Source organism: Limulus polyphemus, unplaced genomic scaffold (genome assembly GCF_000517525.1).
Source record: "Limulus polyphemus unplaced genomic scaffold, Limulus_polyphemus-2.1.2 Scaffold1734, whole genome shotgun sequence".
Lineage (NCBI taxonomy): Eukaryota > Metazoa > Arthropoda > Merostomata > Xiphosura > Limulidae > Limulus > Limulus polyphemus.
Window position 1 is genome coordinate 15,501 of NW_013667344.1, and position 14,196 is coordinate 29,696.

The 14,196-nt window shown below is 31.7% G+C and overlaps 1 protein-coding gene across 3 annotated transcripts in view; it reads left to right on the forward strand.

The window, feature by feature from the left end:
* Nucleotides 1-14,196, forward strand: part of LOC106464751 (phosphatidylinositol-binding clathrin assembly protein-like) — a 59,698-nt gene that overhangs the window by 12,043 nt on the left and 33,459 nt on the right. For all 3 annotated transcript variants that reach the window (XM_022392545.1, XM_022392546.1, XM_022392547.1), the window contains exons 6-8: nt 3,310-3,421; nt 6,149-6,255; nt 7,602-7,643. In XM_022392545.1, the coding sequence (XP_022248253.1) occupies nt 3,310-3,421; nt 6,149-6,255; nt 7,602-7,643 (261 nt within the window). The remainder of the gene's footprint in view (nt 1-3,309; nt 3,422-6,148; nt 6,256-7,601; nt 7,644-14,196) is intronic.

Consider the following 14,196-nt stretch of genomic DNA (forward strand, 5'->3'; position numbering starts at 1 on the left):
AAATTTAATTATAAATAGATGTATAATGTTACGAACTTATAGATACTTAAAGTAAATTAATGTAGTTTTGTGTTACAATTTGAAGTCATTCTAGAAAGAAAAAAGCTTAATTTAGATTTATTTCGATTTTGTTTTGGTTACGAGGTCAGTCAAATTGAGATAGGGTAGAGAAAATAACAGATAAACTCTAAAATTTTACTGAAAAAAAACTTTGAAATGCATTTAGGAAGTTTTAGGGATTACACAAAGGAAATTTGAGATTTTTGAGATGAGGAAAAGTATTTTTAATTTTAACATTAAAATTACTTTTCACATGGACTATATTAAAAGTTAGTAGCATCAAATCTATAAAGACTTTAAATGAGTACAAGAAGGTCACGTGGTTGGTCAAATTGACTAAGCCCGTATTGAGAGAGTTAATAAAACATTTTCTTGTTCATATCAAGCACTGAATTATTATCTCTCGAGTGCCTCATGGTGGCACAGCAGTAAGATTGAGGACTTGATACCAGGTTGATACCTGCAATTGGAACATAAAGCAAAATATCATGAATATTGTGTTTTCTACATTAGAAAAACTGGTTTTGAACTCATTCCATGATTCCAGAGCATAACACAAAATCAAGGTAAAAATTATAATAGTGCTTTGGCTATTACAACTCTACTACAAAAAAGCAAACACAATATTTGGATAGAAGGTGTACAGGTGTGTTTCATATAGAAAAACTTACTCATCAATTAGTTTAAATTGGGGGTGGCTTGTTTTACTTTGTATTGAATTTAAAAGTGTTACAGCTTTCATAAGGAAAAAAAAACTGTTCTTCTGAGTTGAAAAATTGTGCAATGGCAAATTGTTTTACTGTAACAGGTTTATTTTTTGTGTCAAAGTTTTTATTAGAATACATATATTTACATTATGAAAGCAAACATCAAAAGAGGAAGTTAAACATATGATTCATGATATATATATAAAGCCATTATCTGTATTCGTTAATGCTCCCTTTGTTGGTAATGCTTGAGTCTGTTTGTAACATTCATATTGACTCACAGGTTTGTCTCAAGTAGAAGTCTTGAGTTCAAATCCCAGTCAAGTAAAGAGTTTTAAACTTTTCTTTAATTATTAACTTATATTTAGAACAAGATACTACAATATTAAGAAAAAATTAAGATATTATGAAAAACAACAATAACATGATAGTTTACAAATGGGATTTGAATTTTTTTTTTTTTAATTCAAATAAATAGATTTGGTGTCACAGTGGTTAGTGCTTGATTATCACGTGGAAGTCTCATTTTCAAATCCCAGTCAAGTTTGGATCGTATGTTAGTTTTTATTTATTATACTTACAACAAGCTCTTTGAAACTCAGGAAAATTGGAATACAGTTATAGATTAAATCAGGAAAAATATAATATTACATGATAAACAGCATAGAGTGTATGTGTCAAAAACAACTGAAATATCTTCTCAGCATAATAGATGGTGCTACAATAGATTATTATTGATGTTTTTCACCGTAGGTAAGCGATTTTTAAAAACGTATTAAAAAATTTTATAAGCATATTTTAAGAAAACTTATACCTTCATGCATTTGCCTTTCACAATAAAATTTATTGCCTTTACCAACACATTTAATAAATCACATGGTTAGACATTTGACCATGTAATATTTCTTCAAGAACCAGTTTTTTCGCATAGTTCAATCTAAAGACTTTTTCAAGAAGATTTGGACATAAGATTAAAAATATACATAATTCAAAATTATAATTGAGGACAATTTACAGGAAATGACCAAATATATGCAAAAAATGTTTTCATGAAATACTAGAAAAAGGATAAACCTTCATTATAGATATATTGTTAACATTATCAACTGAATTTTTAGAAGACGTGTTCAAAAAACATTTTTTGAGATTTAATTTTGAGATGAAAAATTAATTAACATTAACCATTATATGTTAGCAGTCAGATAGTGTATATATAAAAATAAAACTTTCATAGTGAGACATTTCCAATTACCAGTCCTTGTTGTCATCATTAACTCAAAATAAAAAATGTCTGTGGCCATAGTTAGCAAATGTGTTGGGATATTCCATCTTATCAGACAAGATCCAAACAAAGATGTCAAACTAACCAGCGATTATGGAGAATCAGTTGAGGGTTAGAAGTTGAGTGCTTGAATTCACAATATTTCAACTCCTACTGTTTTTTTGCTGTCCGCTGCCAGTTGTGGGAAGGCAGCTACCTTTAATATTTAAATATAACCTTAAAGTAGAAATAAACTACCCTAAATGTCTATAATGTAAAACTCCCAACCTCCACCCTTCATATTATATGATGTACAAAAAGACAGATCACCCCAACAAATAAGCCAAAATATTCTTGTAAAAACAGACCACTCTAAATTTTTACAATATAAAACTCCCAACCTCCACCCTTTTTTCATATAAGATGTACAAAAAGGCAAATCACCCGAACAAATAAGCCAAAATATTCTTGTAGAAATAGACCACCCTAAATTTTTATAATTTATGAGACACCCAACTTCCACCATTTCATTTGATAATTACAAAGTGATGTCAAACAGAAATAAAAACCCTTATCTTAATAGATTTTAAGCCCCCATCCTCCTGCCTTTCTCTTAAGAAATTTGTTCAAGTATAAACCAGGTGAGCTGAAACAAGCCCACCTACCTGAAATTGATATTTCCATTACAGTATACCTAACAAATCCCTAAATATTTTTAGGTTAGTTACTTATAAGTCAAGGATGACCTTGAGTAACAAAGTCTCTGTTCTGAAGATTGGAAATTTTATTTATTTGGAAGTCTTTATAACCATTATTTTTCAATTTATTTATGAATAATTGAACATTATCCCTAAAAGCATTACTATTGTTACAAATTGTTAAAAAATCTTTTAGTTGAAAAATAATAATTCCTTTTAGCAGTATTGAAATGTTGACTGTCAAAGGTACTTTCTGGCAGTATAATGGTTGGAGACGGCTTGAATGGGTAATGAAGAAAAACTTTAATATAAGTTTAACATAATAGCAAATGTACAACGTTTTGACAAGGTTTTGTCATCATCAGGTAGTATGCATAAAATCAGATGATTTGATTTGTTCTTTAGTTGAGGTAAGTTTATAGCTGCAGTTCTCCAAAAAGTATTATCTATAATTAGTTTTATCATTCAGGAATAAGCATTACAGGTGAAGCTTATTATGTAAAAGTGTTTATACAATGAAAATGGTGTATGAGAGAGAGTGAGAGTACAAAGGCTGAGAATTCTGTTTGTTTTTAACTTCCAGTGCACATCCAGTGATCTAATCAACCCTGTTATTAAGTCTTGTTTCATGCTTCTCTTCCGAGACTTAATACGTTTATTTGCCTGTTACAATGATGGTATTATTAATCTGTTAGGTAAGTACCTGTATTTGTTTGGGATAGACACTGTTGTTCACTTAGTTAAATAGATGTCAGCTGATGGAATATGAAAGCTCTTATCTTGATTACCTCATTTGTATGTTTTTGTATTTTAGTTGAACATACTACATTTTTTATGCTTTACAAAAACCTTACTGTTAGCTGAATCTACTATGATTATTTTATGCATTGTTTGAGTATATTGTAAAAATATTAAGATTTTCTTAATCTTAGGTTGTGGATAAGAATGTAACCAATCCAATACATTGTTACTATGTGAGGGGAAAATCATGTTGAACATTTTAGTTTTTAAAAACAAAAAATACAGCAAATACATTCTAGATATGTAGAAACATAATCCCAAACTCTTAATTCTTGTAATCTCAGCTTCCCAAGACTTTATTTCCTTACTTCTAAGCCTATTAAAAGCTTAATTTTTTATGGATACTTAAACCAATTGATATGTTTATTGTGTTTTGCTTATATTTATGTTATCTTTAACTTTTTTTTTCTAACACTTCTGCCAATTTGTTTTTGCTTCTTTTTTTTTGCACAAATGTATTCAGTTTTGATTTTTGCTAAATATCTTTTTCTTTCATTATCAATTCCAGAGTATCATATACTCAAGGTAGACCTTGAAATTTTAATATATTTTTTTCTGTGGACTAATACTACTTGCACTTGATATTCCAACTGAACTCTAACATAACTAAGCCTTATGAGTATTAAAATAATTATTACACTCTTTCTATGGGGAAAAATATCTGAATCTGAGTTTTTAAATAAACAGTATTTCTCTTATGGACAGCTTATGGTTACACTTGTATTCAATCTGTTTATGAAAACTTTTTTTTATAATTATAATTTTTAAAAATCTGGTTTGTCTTTATTTCACCACGTTTTAGTGTATTTTATTTTTTCAGAATAAGTGTAATTTAAAGAATGCATATAAAAATATTGCTGTTTTTAAAAAAATCCCAAATATGGATTAGTTGTAGCAGCTGTGAAAGTTTTTTTGTTACTTGGAGTACGTTATATTAAAATGATTTTGAATATGCTTTTAGGAATGGCATGTAACAACCTTTTTTAAAGTATTCATAGATTCAGATCATAAAGATGTGTTTGGGTCAGGGATTTAGAATTTACAAGAGGATGTTCCTTGTACTTAAGAGCATTGGAAAACAAAGGAATACAGATCAACTTGGGAAACCACAACCATTCAGTAATGGATCAGCAATGAGCTGTATTCCCTGGAAGTGTAAGATCTTGTAAAAAATGGGAATCCATAAACACAAAGGTCATTGGCAAAAATTATCCACATGCTATAAGCAACAGTACACAATGATAATCAATAAGGATCTCATTCTGAAAAAGTAATATAAGTCACATATATGCAAGTTACTTCCACAGTATGTTCTTTCAACTGTTGCATATCTGAAACAGATGGAGTATGTATTGGATATTAATGCTAATCCATATGGAGACATACATGTCATGTAATCAGAAATAATGTGTATGTATTCATGTGATTGAATTGTTGAAAAGGGCAGTGAAAAACAGTTGTTCTTTCACAGTAGATTGATTATGGAAATCATGTAGGAATGAGTGGTGTGCTTTGAACATCATTTTTGAGCTGGAATGATTTGAAATGGAAACCACTGCAGGGCTAATGTCAAGAAAGACTGTTATTATATAGAATGTGACCAGATGTTGAGACATGGACTATGATGATGTGGTGACACTCCAAAAATAAAATAATAAAATGTACTCAACCTCTGTAGAATAGTTGAAGTTAAAGTTCTCCCTTTTTTTTCTTGTATGTTTACTACATTACTTTGGCATTTTAATAGGACCTCACCTGATATTGGGTTGGATCATTTTTTATTATGAATTAGCCTGGACTTGATGCAGCGTAGACTGTCAAAATAATGGCTGTGTGGCAGTTGCATTATCTTTGTGTCCATGTCCACTAGGGTATTAATGTAGTTTGGGATGGACATTGATTGGCAACAATTTTAAGTTATACTAAATATAACTTATCATTATAAAGGAATGAAAGGGCCCAATCTGTACTAAAAGAATATTCAGTATGCACTGTTAGAACCACACAAGCAGGTTGTGTGAATTTCTAGTTACTTTCTATATACAGTTTATGTTCTACCTACTACTGAAGCAGTTTTTGGTCTAATTGTCAGGACCACATGTAATGTCCCTTGCATGGTGTGATTGGAGAGTCAAATTCTGACCATTACTATAAGAATTAGTCACTTGGAACATAGTCTAACATTTGTTGAACTTGCTAAGCTTGTCCAGTAATTTTGAACATTAGTCAATCACCAGTGGTTAGTGGTCAATGATGTATTCCATTTTGATTGCTAAAGTTGATAGATTCTGTTTACAGATAATTTTGAACATGTGGTTGAAGGTCTTTGATAATGATGCCCTTGCTAGATGGACAGTCACTATTATACATCTTTGAAATTTGGATAGGTCCTTGCTTCAACCCATTATCATATGGACTAACCATGATATGACCATTCATCTGCATTTATATGGTTGAGTCAGTTACTAGATAAACTTCATGATCTGTACTTTGCATATTCAAATAAATAGATAATTCTACAAATATGACTGTGGGGTCCTTAACTATTTATGTGTATTAGCTAGGATTATGCATGTGTATTTTTTGATTGTTTAACACAAAGGTGTATTTATTTTCCACAGAAAAATATTTTGACATGAACAAGAAACATTGCCGAGAAGCTCTGGACATTTATAAAAAGTTTCTGATTCGTATGGATAGAGTGGCAGAATTTCTGAAAGTTGCAGAGGTTTGTTTCTTCTATTTGTAGAAAAAAGCTGTACAGAACTATATATGTTTTTATTTATATTTACCATCAATGATTTATAAAGATAACCAGCATTAGGGTATTTAACCATAAGAAAAGAAGATACTACTTATACAAGAGATCAATTTTTAGTCATTCAAAAAAATTCTTTTTCAGAAACTTGCTAAGAAAGACTGTTGAGCAATTTATTAGGAGTAAGATTATATTTAGTTTTAATTATGAATTATAGTAGTCAAAATTTTAATTCTAATATTTCTATTGTTTAAGAATAGTATTATTTTGAGGTACCATAAGTAATGGCAAGGTGTAATATCAGTGTTCAAGAAGCCTTAGTTTTAATTATTGTAATTTGTATAATGTAACTAAAATAGTGGAAATTTTTTTTTCTTATTTACTCTCAATACTAGTTGAAATTTCCATTTTAATTTTGCTGGTGGTATAAGTAAATTTTGAAAGCAACTAACCAGTTGCAAAATCCTACATTTTACATATTTAACTAGATAATATGCTGTAATTGAATTACCTTTTATAAACTTAGGGAGTTTCTTACTTGAAATATGTCTTGTGGAACTACTTCAGCTCCATCTTAGCTGACAGTAGAAATACTTTTTTTAGAGCCTTATTCTAGTGTTAATCATTAACAAAGTATCTGGAAAATTCAAAAAACTAAATTAATAAATTTTAGTCTTTAAAAGAAAAAATGAAAGTTACTGAATTAGCAACTGATGTAAAAATGTACGATTCAAGGAAATTATGAAATTTCTTTGGTGTTCAGAGATTTAATTACTGTCATAAAAAAGACCTTGCATGTATAAGTGTTTGTAAGTATTTGAATTTTTTATCTTTGATGTTGCAATTCAAAACTAAAAAGTAGAGTAGTTTTACATAGAAAAATTGGATTTTTTCATTTTTATGTGTTTTTTTTAAAACTGGTCATAAAAAATTTCAATAAAAAACATTCAACAGTTAGGTTTATTCTTAGAATGGTAGTTTGCTGTTTTTGTAGAACCTGTGTGTGTGTTAAGGTAGCTATCAGTGTATATGTAAATATGTGTTGTTTAATTTCATTCTGTTTAAAGAGGATATGAAAGTCTAGTATTAATTTCAGAGTTCTGAAAAGACAAAACATTATTTCTTTGAAAATCAATGTATAACATTAAAGATTGAAATATTTTTTGTGAATATGAAAACTACTGACCGATTAAAATCACATTTACTTTGATATCAATGTAAAAAATGTAAGTAAGGGAAACTTTAGAAATATTTACAGAAGTATTAGAATGATAGTATATATTCTAATTATATGTTTATTAAAAATTTTATTTCAGAACATTGGTATTGATAAAGGTGATATACCAGACCTTACAAAGGTAAGATATGATTAGAAATAGGTTATTCATTTAGTTCGTGGTTTCTGTCATACAGTTTTCTCATTGTTGTTTAAACTTTTAATTATAAGTGACTTTGCACTTGTGGTTTCTGTATTATAGTGTTTGGCATATCTCATTCATTAAAATTTGTATTATTTAACGTATTGGTAGATTTTATTCTACATCAAGTTTTAAGCTCATGACAATCCTTGTTCATTTAATTCCTTATTAATTTAAAATGTCTATATAATTATTTATTGAAAAAACTGATATAAACTCTTTGTAGAAGTATGAAGATTTGTTGTGTGTTAAGCTTGATGAGTAGTGTAGATTATGTGATCTTTGCTCTTAAATCTTTCAACTTAATTGTGAGATACAGAATATGTGCCTAAGGGCTGAAAATCTTTTGGACACTTAGGTAATCCTTATTTTGTGGTCAAAATGTTTAGCTTTAAATCTTGTTAAAAATATTCTTGTAGAATTTTACTGTAAAAATATGATGTTGTTTAATATTAAATAGAATATTCTGGACTTTATTTCCTAAAAAACAAATCAAATTTGATTTTGTAAATAAATTTCTCAATATATTATATCCAGTTTCATTATAGAAATATGTTGATGTTCTTTTGTGATACACACACACACACACACACACACACACACACACACACACACACACACACACACACACACACACACACACACACACACACACACACACACACACATATATATATTAGTGACCCTTGAAAGTGAAAGTTTTAGTGCATTGATGAGGCTTTCAAGTAAAATTAATTATTGCAAATTAAACAAATCTTGATTTTTATCTATCACTTGGTTACGTAAATTCAGTCATCATAAATTATATAAGCAATTTATGATATAAATTGCATCTTGACAACAAATATCTTTGTTGTATCTAAGCTGGTCTAATGTGCCCTTGTATTGTGAGAAAAGCCTCATTGGCACTAGATACAGCAGGTCTATAGCATGGTTAATATATAATTACATTCTTCTTTACGTTCACTAAAGTTTTTATAATTTAGTGGGGGGCTGGGAGCTTTGTCCTTCTGAACCAGGTAGATTACAGTCCTTCACGTTAGCTCTGGCATCAGAACATTTTCCAGAAGGTTGAGATAGTCTTGGCATTTAAAATACTCCACAGAAAGAATGAAACAATGATTTTGGTTTCAAGCATGGTGTACCGCACCATCTCTTACAAATTCTTGTTTGTTGATAGAAGAGATCAGTAGGGGATTTTATTTCGATTAGTTGCGAGTGGTTAGTATGGCTGTTGAGGCAAAATGTTGCTTCACCAGAGACAGGATGCCTGATTGGTAGTTTGGATTCATATTTTATTGTTTCAAAGCCTATTTTGTGAATGGTATCTGTGGTTGAAGTGATTTTCATGCATTTTGTACTATTCATACTTAGTTGTTTTCAAGATACAATACACTTTCGTATGGTTCATTCCAACTTCTGCAACAGTACATCCAGTTGACTTCCTCAGGCTCATGATAATCCTTGTAATGATATTTACAATATTTGAGGTTCTGAAACAACCTGTATGACCTGCAAATGATCCAGTGTTTTTGAAACATTGTAAGAGTTTTTACCCTGTCTTCATGGACATCCTTTACTGTGCAGGTCACAAGGTTTTTAGTGACTTACATTCAAAATTTAATTAAACTACTTTTTGTTTATGTTACACCAATTAGTATAGCATTAAATTGTAGCTAATAATCCATATTTTAATAGTATATAAGTTTTAAGTTCTTAATTTTATAAGGCAATATTGTAAAACATCCTGAATTTCCCCTTGTGTGAGAAATGACATTTTTTTCTCTAGGCATATCCTCTAATTTATTCACCACCCCTCCAATAAGTACAAAATTTAACGTAAATTAGTCACTATAAAATTATCATCGCTCAGACAAACCATAATTGTTATAGCCTTCAATCCTGTTTGGTTATAGAGCCATCAAAGAGAAAATCAGATCCATCTTGCCACACCCACCTATCATATCCTCTTTTTCAGGATTTGTTAATCATACTCTGTTACATTTAATACTGTATTATTTATAACGAATAGAAAGCCAAGGTTTTTATCCATCAAATGATGTATTATATTACATACATTACTTTCTGAACAGATAATAGTCAATTTCTCTTTTAATACAAGCTTTGTTCCCATGGGAAACATATTGACTAGCCTAGATAAATTTGTAATGGCTCTTGTTGCATAGCTAGAAAGCCAGAAATATTGTCATTGTTAGGGGAATTGTCTGCTTCTTGCATGTTATTATTCTATTTTCTTTGATGTATTATTTAATTAAACAAAAATTATTTAGTGCATTACTACCATTAGTATTAAAAAAAAAGTAAGGTTAAATGTCATTGACAGTCGACAGCAAAAAAAAGAAGACCCAAGTAAGTATTTTATTTCTTGTTTTTCATGTGTATTTATTTATTTATTATTACAAAAGTAGCTAAAATGTAAAAATAGGAATCTCTTTAGGTTAGGTAAAGTAAATGATAATATAATAAAATGTTTCATGAGGTGTGTACACAAGCAGCTTGGAGTAGCTCGTTGGTAATCTAACTTGATAGCATAACGTGAGCTCCACATTCCCCAAGTAGTTTACAACTTATAATAGCATGAACAGTAGTTAGACATAATTGAAAGGGCAATAAAAGCATAAAATTTAAGTATAAATAGATGAACACTGTTATGAGTTTAAAGCTACTAAGGATAAACTAATGTAGTTTCATGTAATATCGATTTATTTTGATTTTTTTTTTTTTTTTGGTTTGGTTACAAGGTCGGTCAAATTCACCAACCTTGTATAGAGTTAGAAAATAACAGATAAAATATAAAGTTTTACTGAAAACAAACACTTGACATGTATTTAGGTTTTAGAGTTAATGAAATTTTAGATTTTTAAGATGAAAAAAGTATTTTAATCTTAACATGAAAATCACATTGCACTCGGACTAGTAAAAAAAAAAGACTCAATGTATTTATGGTGTATTCTTTTTTTAGTTTATTAAAAATACTTCACTAAAAATCTGATTTTTTGTATGTGAAAGACTTATAATGTTTACTCAAAGTCCGCCAAATTTTGTGAAGATACATGTACTATGTTAAAAGTTAGTAGTGTCAAAACTATAATGACTTTAAACGAGTACAAAGAAGCTATATTGTCAGTCAATTTGCCCGAGCTCATAGAGAGAGTTAACACAGCTAATTGGGTTACAGGTTCATAATCAGAATGAAGCCATTTGAAGTGGTCTGCAATTTGTTTTTGAGTTCACCTTTCATGTTTTTACAGCAATATCAATTCTACACTTTCATCCCTTGTTTGTTTATTGGCTTTTATACCTAAGAAAGGAATGTTGTTTTTCAATGCTTCCTGATTTTTTCATCCAGTAAACGACATCAAAATTAAAAGTGACAATATAACCTGAACTAGATGCATCATATTCTGTAATTTTGTTTAACGTAATGTTATTTATATATTGCTTGTTACAGATATCACATGTAACAGTTTTTTTTCATTTGAGTGCTGGTATTATGGTGAAAATTAGAAAAAAAGTAATAAATAAAACATGTGTAACAATGAAACACTTTGTTTACAAAATTACTTGTAAATGGCTAATTAAAAATTAATAAGATAGAATTTTTTAATGCATATTTTAATTGTTCTCTATTTCTATGATAAATGTTAGGAATAAAAAAAAATGGGGAATTAACCCATTCACTGCTGCTGGGTTGTATATTTCCCAGTGCTCCTACCCTCTCACATTGCAACTGGGACAAATGCTTCTTATTGTCGATGCTGTTTACACCTTCCTCTGCTGGGTCCAGGTTCATCTTCTTGACTGTCATCACTAGATGGAGAGCTAGCATCCCATTGTCTCATTGCCTCTTCATCATCATGCATTTTAACACCACTTGACTCACTTTCACAATCTTCTAACCTATCTGAGTCAAGTGCATCGAGCATACTTATATAGTAATTAGGGTTACTACTCGTCGCTCTTGTGATGCGGGCATGGTCTGTATGCAGTTCTCGTACATTACACTTGCGCATCTTGTTGATTACTAAAGGGCTGAGTGGAAAACATTGAGGGAAATGATATATCAACATTAGGTGGGATGCCAATAAATACTTTCCAACTCACTTTACTCCCATACATCATGCACAGCAATTCTGAATGACAATGAGAAACATTTGTCCCAGTCATAGTGTGAGGGGGTGGAAGCATTGGGAAATATACATCCCAGCCACAGTGAAAGCTTTAACAGTTTAGTAGATTAAATGGCAAAAGATGAAAGATGTAGTGTAAGTTTAAGCTGAAATCATTTTAGTTGTGTAAAAGTTGCTGTAGAAAAACTTGTCTTTGCTGGTGATGCCATGCTGGGACCATTCATCAGTGTAAAATTAAAAACAAAAGAAATGAAAAAAACTGTTTCGCTTATTGCTAAGTGAAAGATATTTCCGATATGGTACATTACCTCCACTCACATAAATAGCTATTCTCATTCAGTGCTGAGTTGTATATGCAAACAATTTTTTTTCATTGCCACAAGTCTTGAGCTCCCACGTACCTTACAATCAAATGATGCAATTGTATCTCGCATGTAAATCATCATGCGACAACTCTCCACCAATAGGAATGCTACACACTATCCTGATGCATGTGATTCCCTCTATTTGATTCTACTGAACTATCACTTTTCATTTGGCAGTGCTAGTGTCAAGATGTTTTTTGTTGTGCTCTTCAGTCATGTTTTTTTGTTCAACTTGGTGCATTTTCTTTCACTTTTACTGATAACTTATTTTTCTAGGTTTTAAATTTTTTTATCAAATGGTTACATTATGTTACATTGTTACATAATGAATTCCAAAGGACAAGTTACCACTTCGGAGGTCATACCTTTTATTAGCACATTCACGTAGACTATAGATGGGGTAACACGTCTATGGGCTTATTGACTCTCATCTGCCATGAGATTGATTGTTATGTGAGTCAACCTGCTTCTCCTGATGTTGCCCCTATTCCTCCTGAACATGGCAAACCTGTTTGGTTTGATGAGGATTTTGACAGCCTTTTTCCTCCACCTGATTTTGCTGTGTCTTCCTATGTCACTACTGCAGAACCAGATAGGCCTGATATGGCTTTTTGAGACACAATTTCTCAGGTATGTTCTGTTTTATCCATTGCTTGATTTCATATGATCCCCTTCCTTCTTTGTTACATGATACCATCTCCTATCAGTATTTGATTTTCCTCCTTCCCTGGATATAAAGGCTAATGCAGATCATTTTGTTTCGCAGATGGTTGATGGTGCTAGCTAGCATGCCTCACCCTCTACTAGCTTAGGATCAGTTTGCTTTGGACTACCATCAGGTTGACTGTCCGTTTCTCGATTCTCAACAGTTGGAATCGATTTTGCCCATGTGTGGGGTAGACCCTGATCATCCTGTTCATATACCCCACACTCAATTTTCCTCCGCCTATGTCTTACCCTGTCAACTCTGCTACGGTACTTGTCTACAATCCACCTCCTTTCCGAGGAGATCCTTAGGGTTTTTTGAGGGATAGCATTTCTCTGATTACCTCCATGTTGACACGTTTGTCTTTTTTGGCCCTTTCCTTACACACGTGGTTTCTCTGTTGTTGGGATCTCCTGGAGAGGGATGCTGTTTCATTCCATGTTTGCTTACTGCCAACTCATCTCTGGGACTTATGTATGGCCCCTTTTCTACAGTGGTATGTTTTTGGTAATATTCCCGAGACTTTGGAATCCTGTGTGGAATTGGTGAGACAATAAACAACCCTTTCTTTTTTTGGTGGATTGTTTGTCTCAGTTAGAGCCCAGACAAGCTTCTATTATAGTTTCCCGTTCCACTCCTTCTCAGCCCTTAACTGTTCCTCCCTCCAGGGTTCCTCCTCCTCTTGTATTATTCGACTCGGAAGGACGTGTAACCAACACGTGGGTTCTGGTCTAGTGGACTTGCTTGACCAATTTTGTTCTCTTTTGGTGACTTTTCTCCACAGATCTGTAGGTTCTTTGGGTATTATCCAAGGGACTTATCATCCACTTCCTTTCCCCTCCTCCATTGCCTTGGGATCCTACCACCAGTCAATATCTGTTTGAGGTGGTACAACATCTTTTCCAGAATGCCATTGAGCCTGTCACTCATCCTTCTCCAGGTTTTTATTCCAGGCTGTTTGCTCCACAGTGGCACAGCGGTATGTCTCTGGACTTACAACGCTAGAAACCAGGTTTCGATATCCGTGGTGGGCAGAGCACAGATAGGCCATTGCATAGCTTTGTGCTTAATTACAAACAACTCCAGGCTGTTTGTGGTATCCAAGAAAACCAGGAACTGGTGGCCTGTGATAGATTTGTCTTGCCTCAATCAAATGTTGGTTCTACCCCAGTTTACCTTGGAGTCTTTTCTCACCCTCAGGTGTGCTTTTTCTCCCAGTTTGTGGAGGATCAAGGTTGATGTTGTAAATGCTTACCTGCATGTTCTAATAT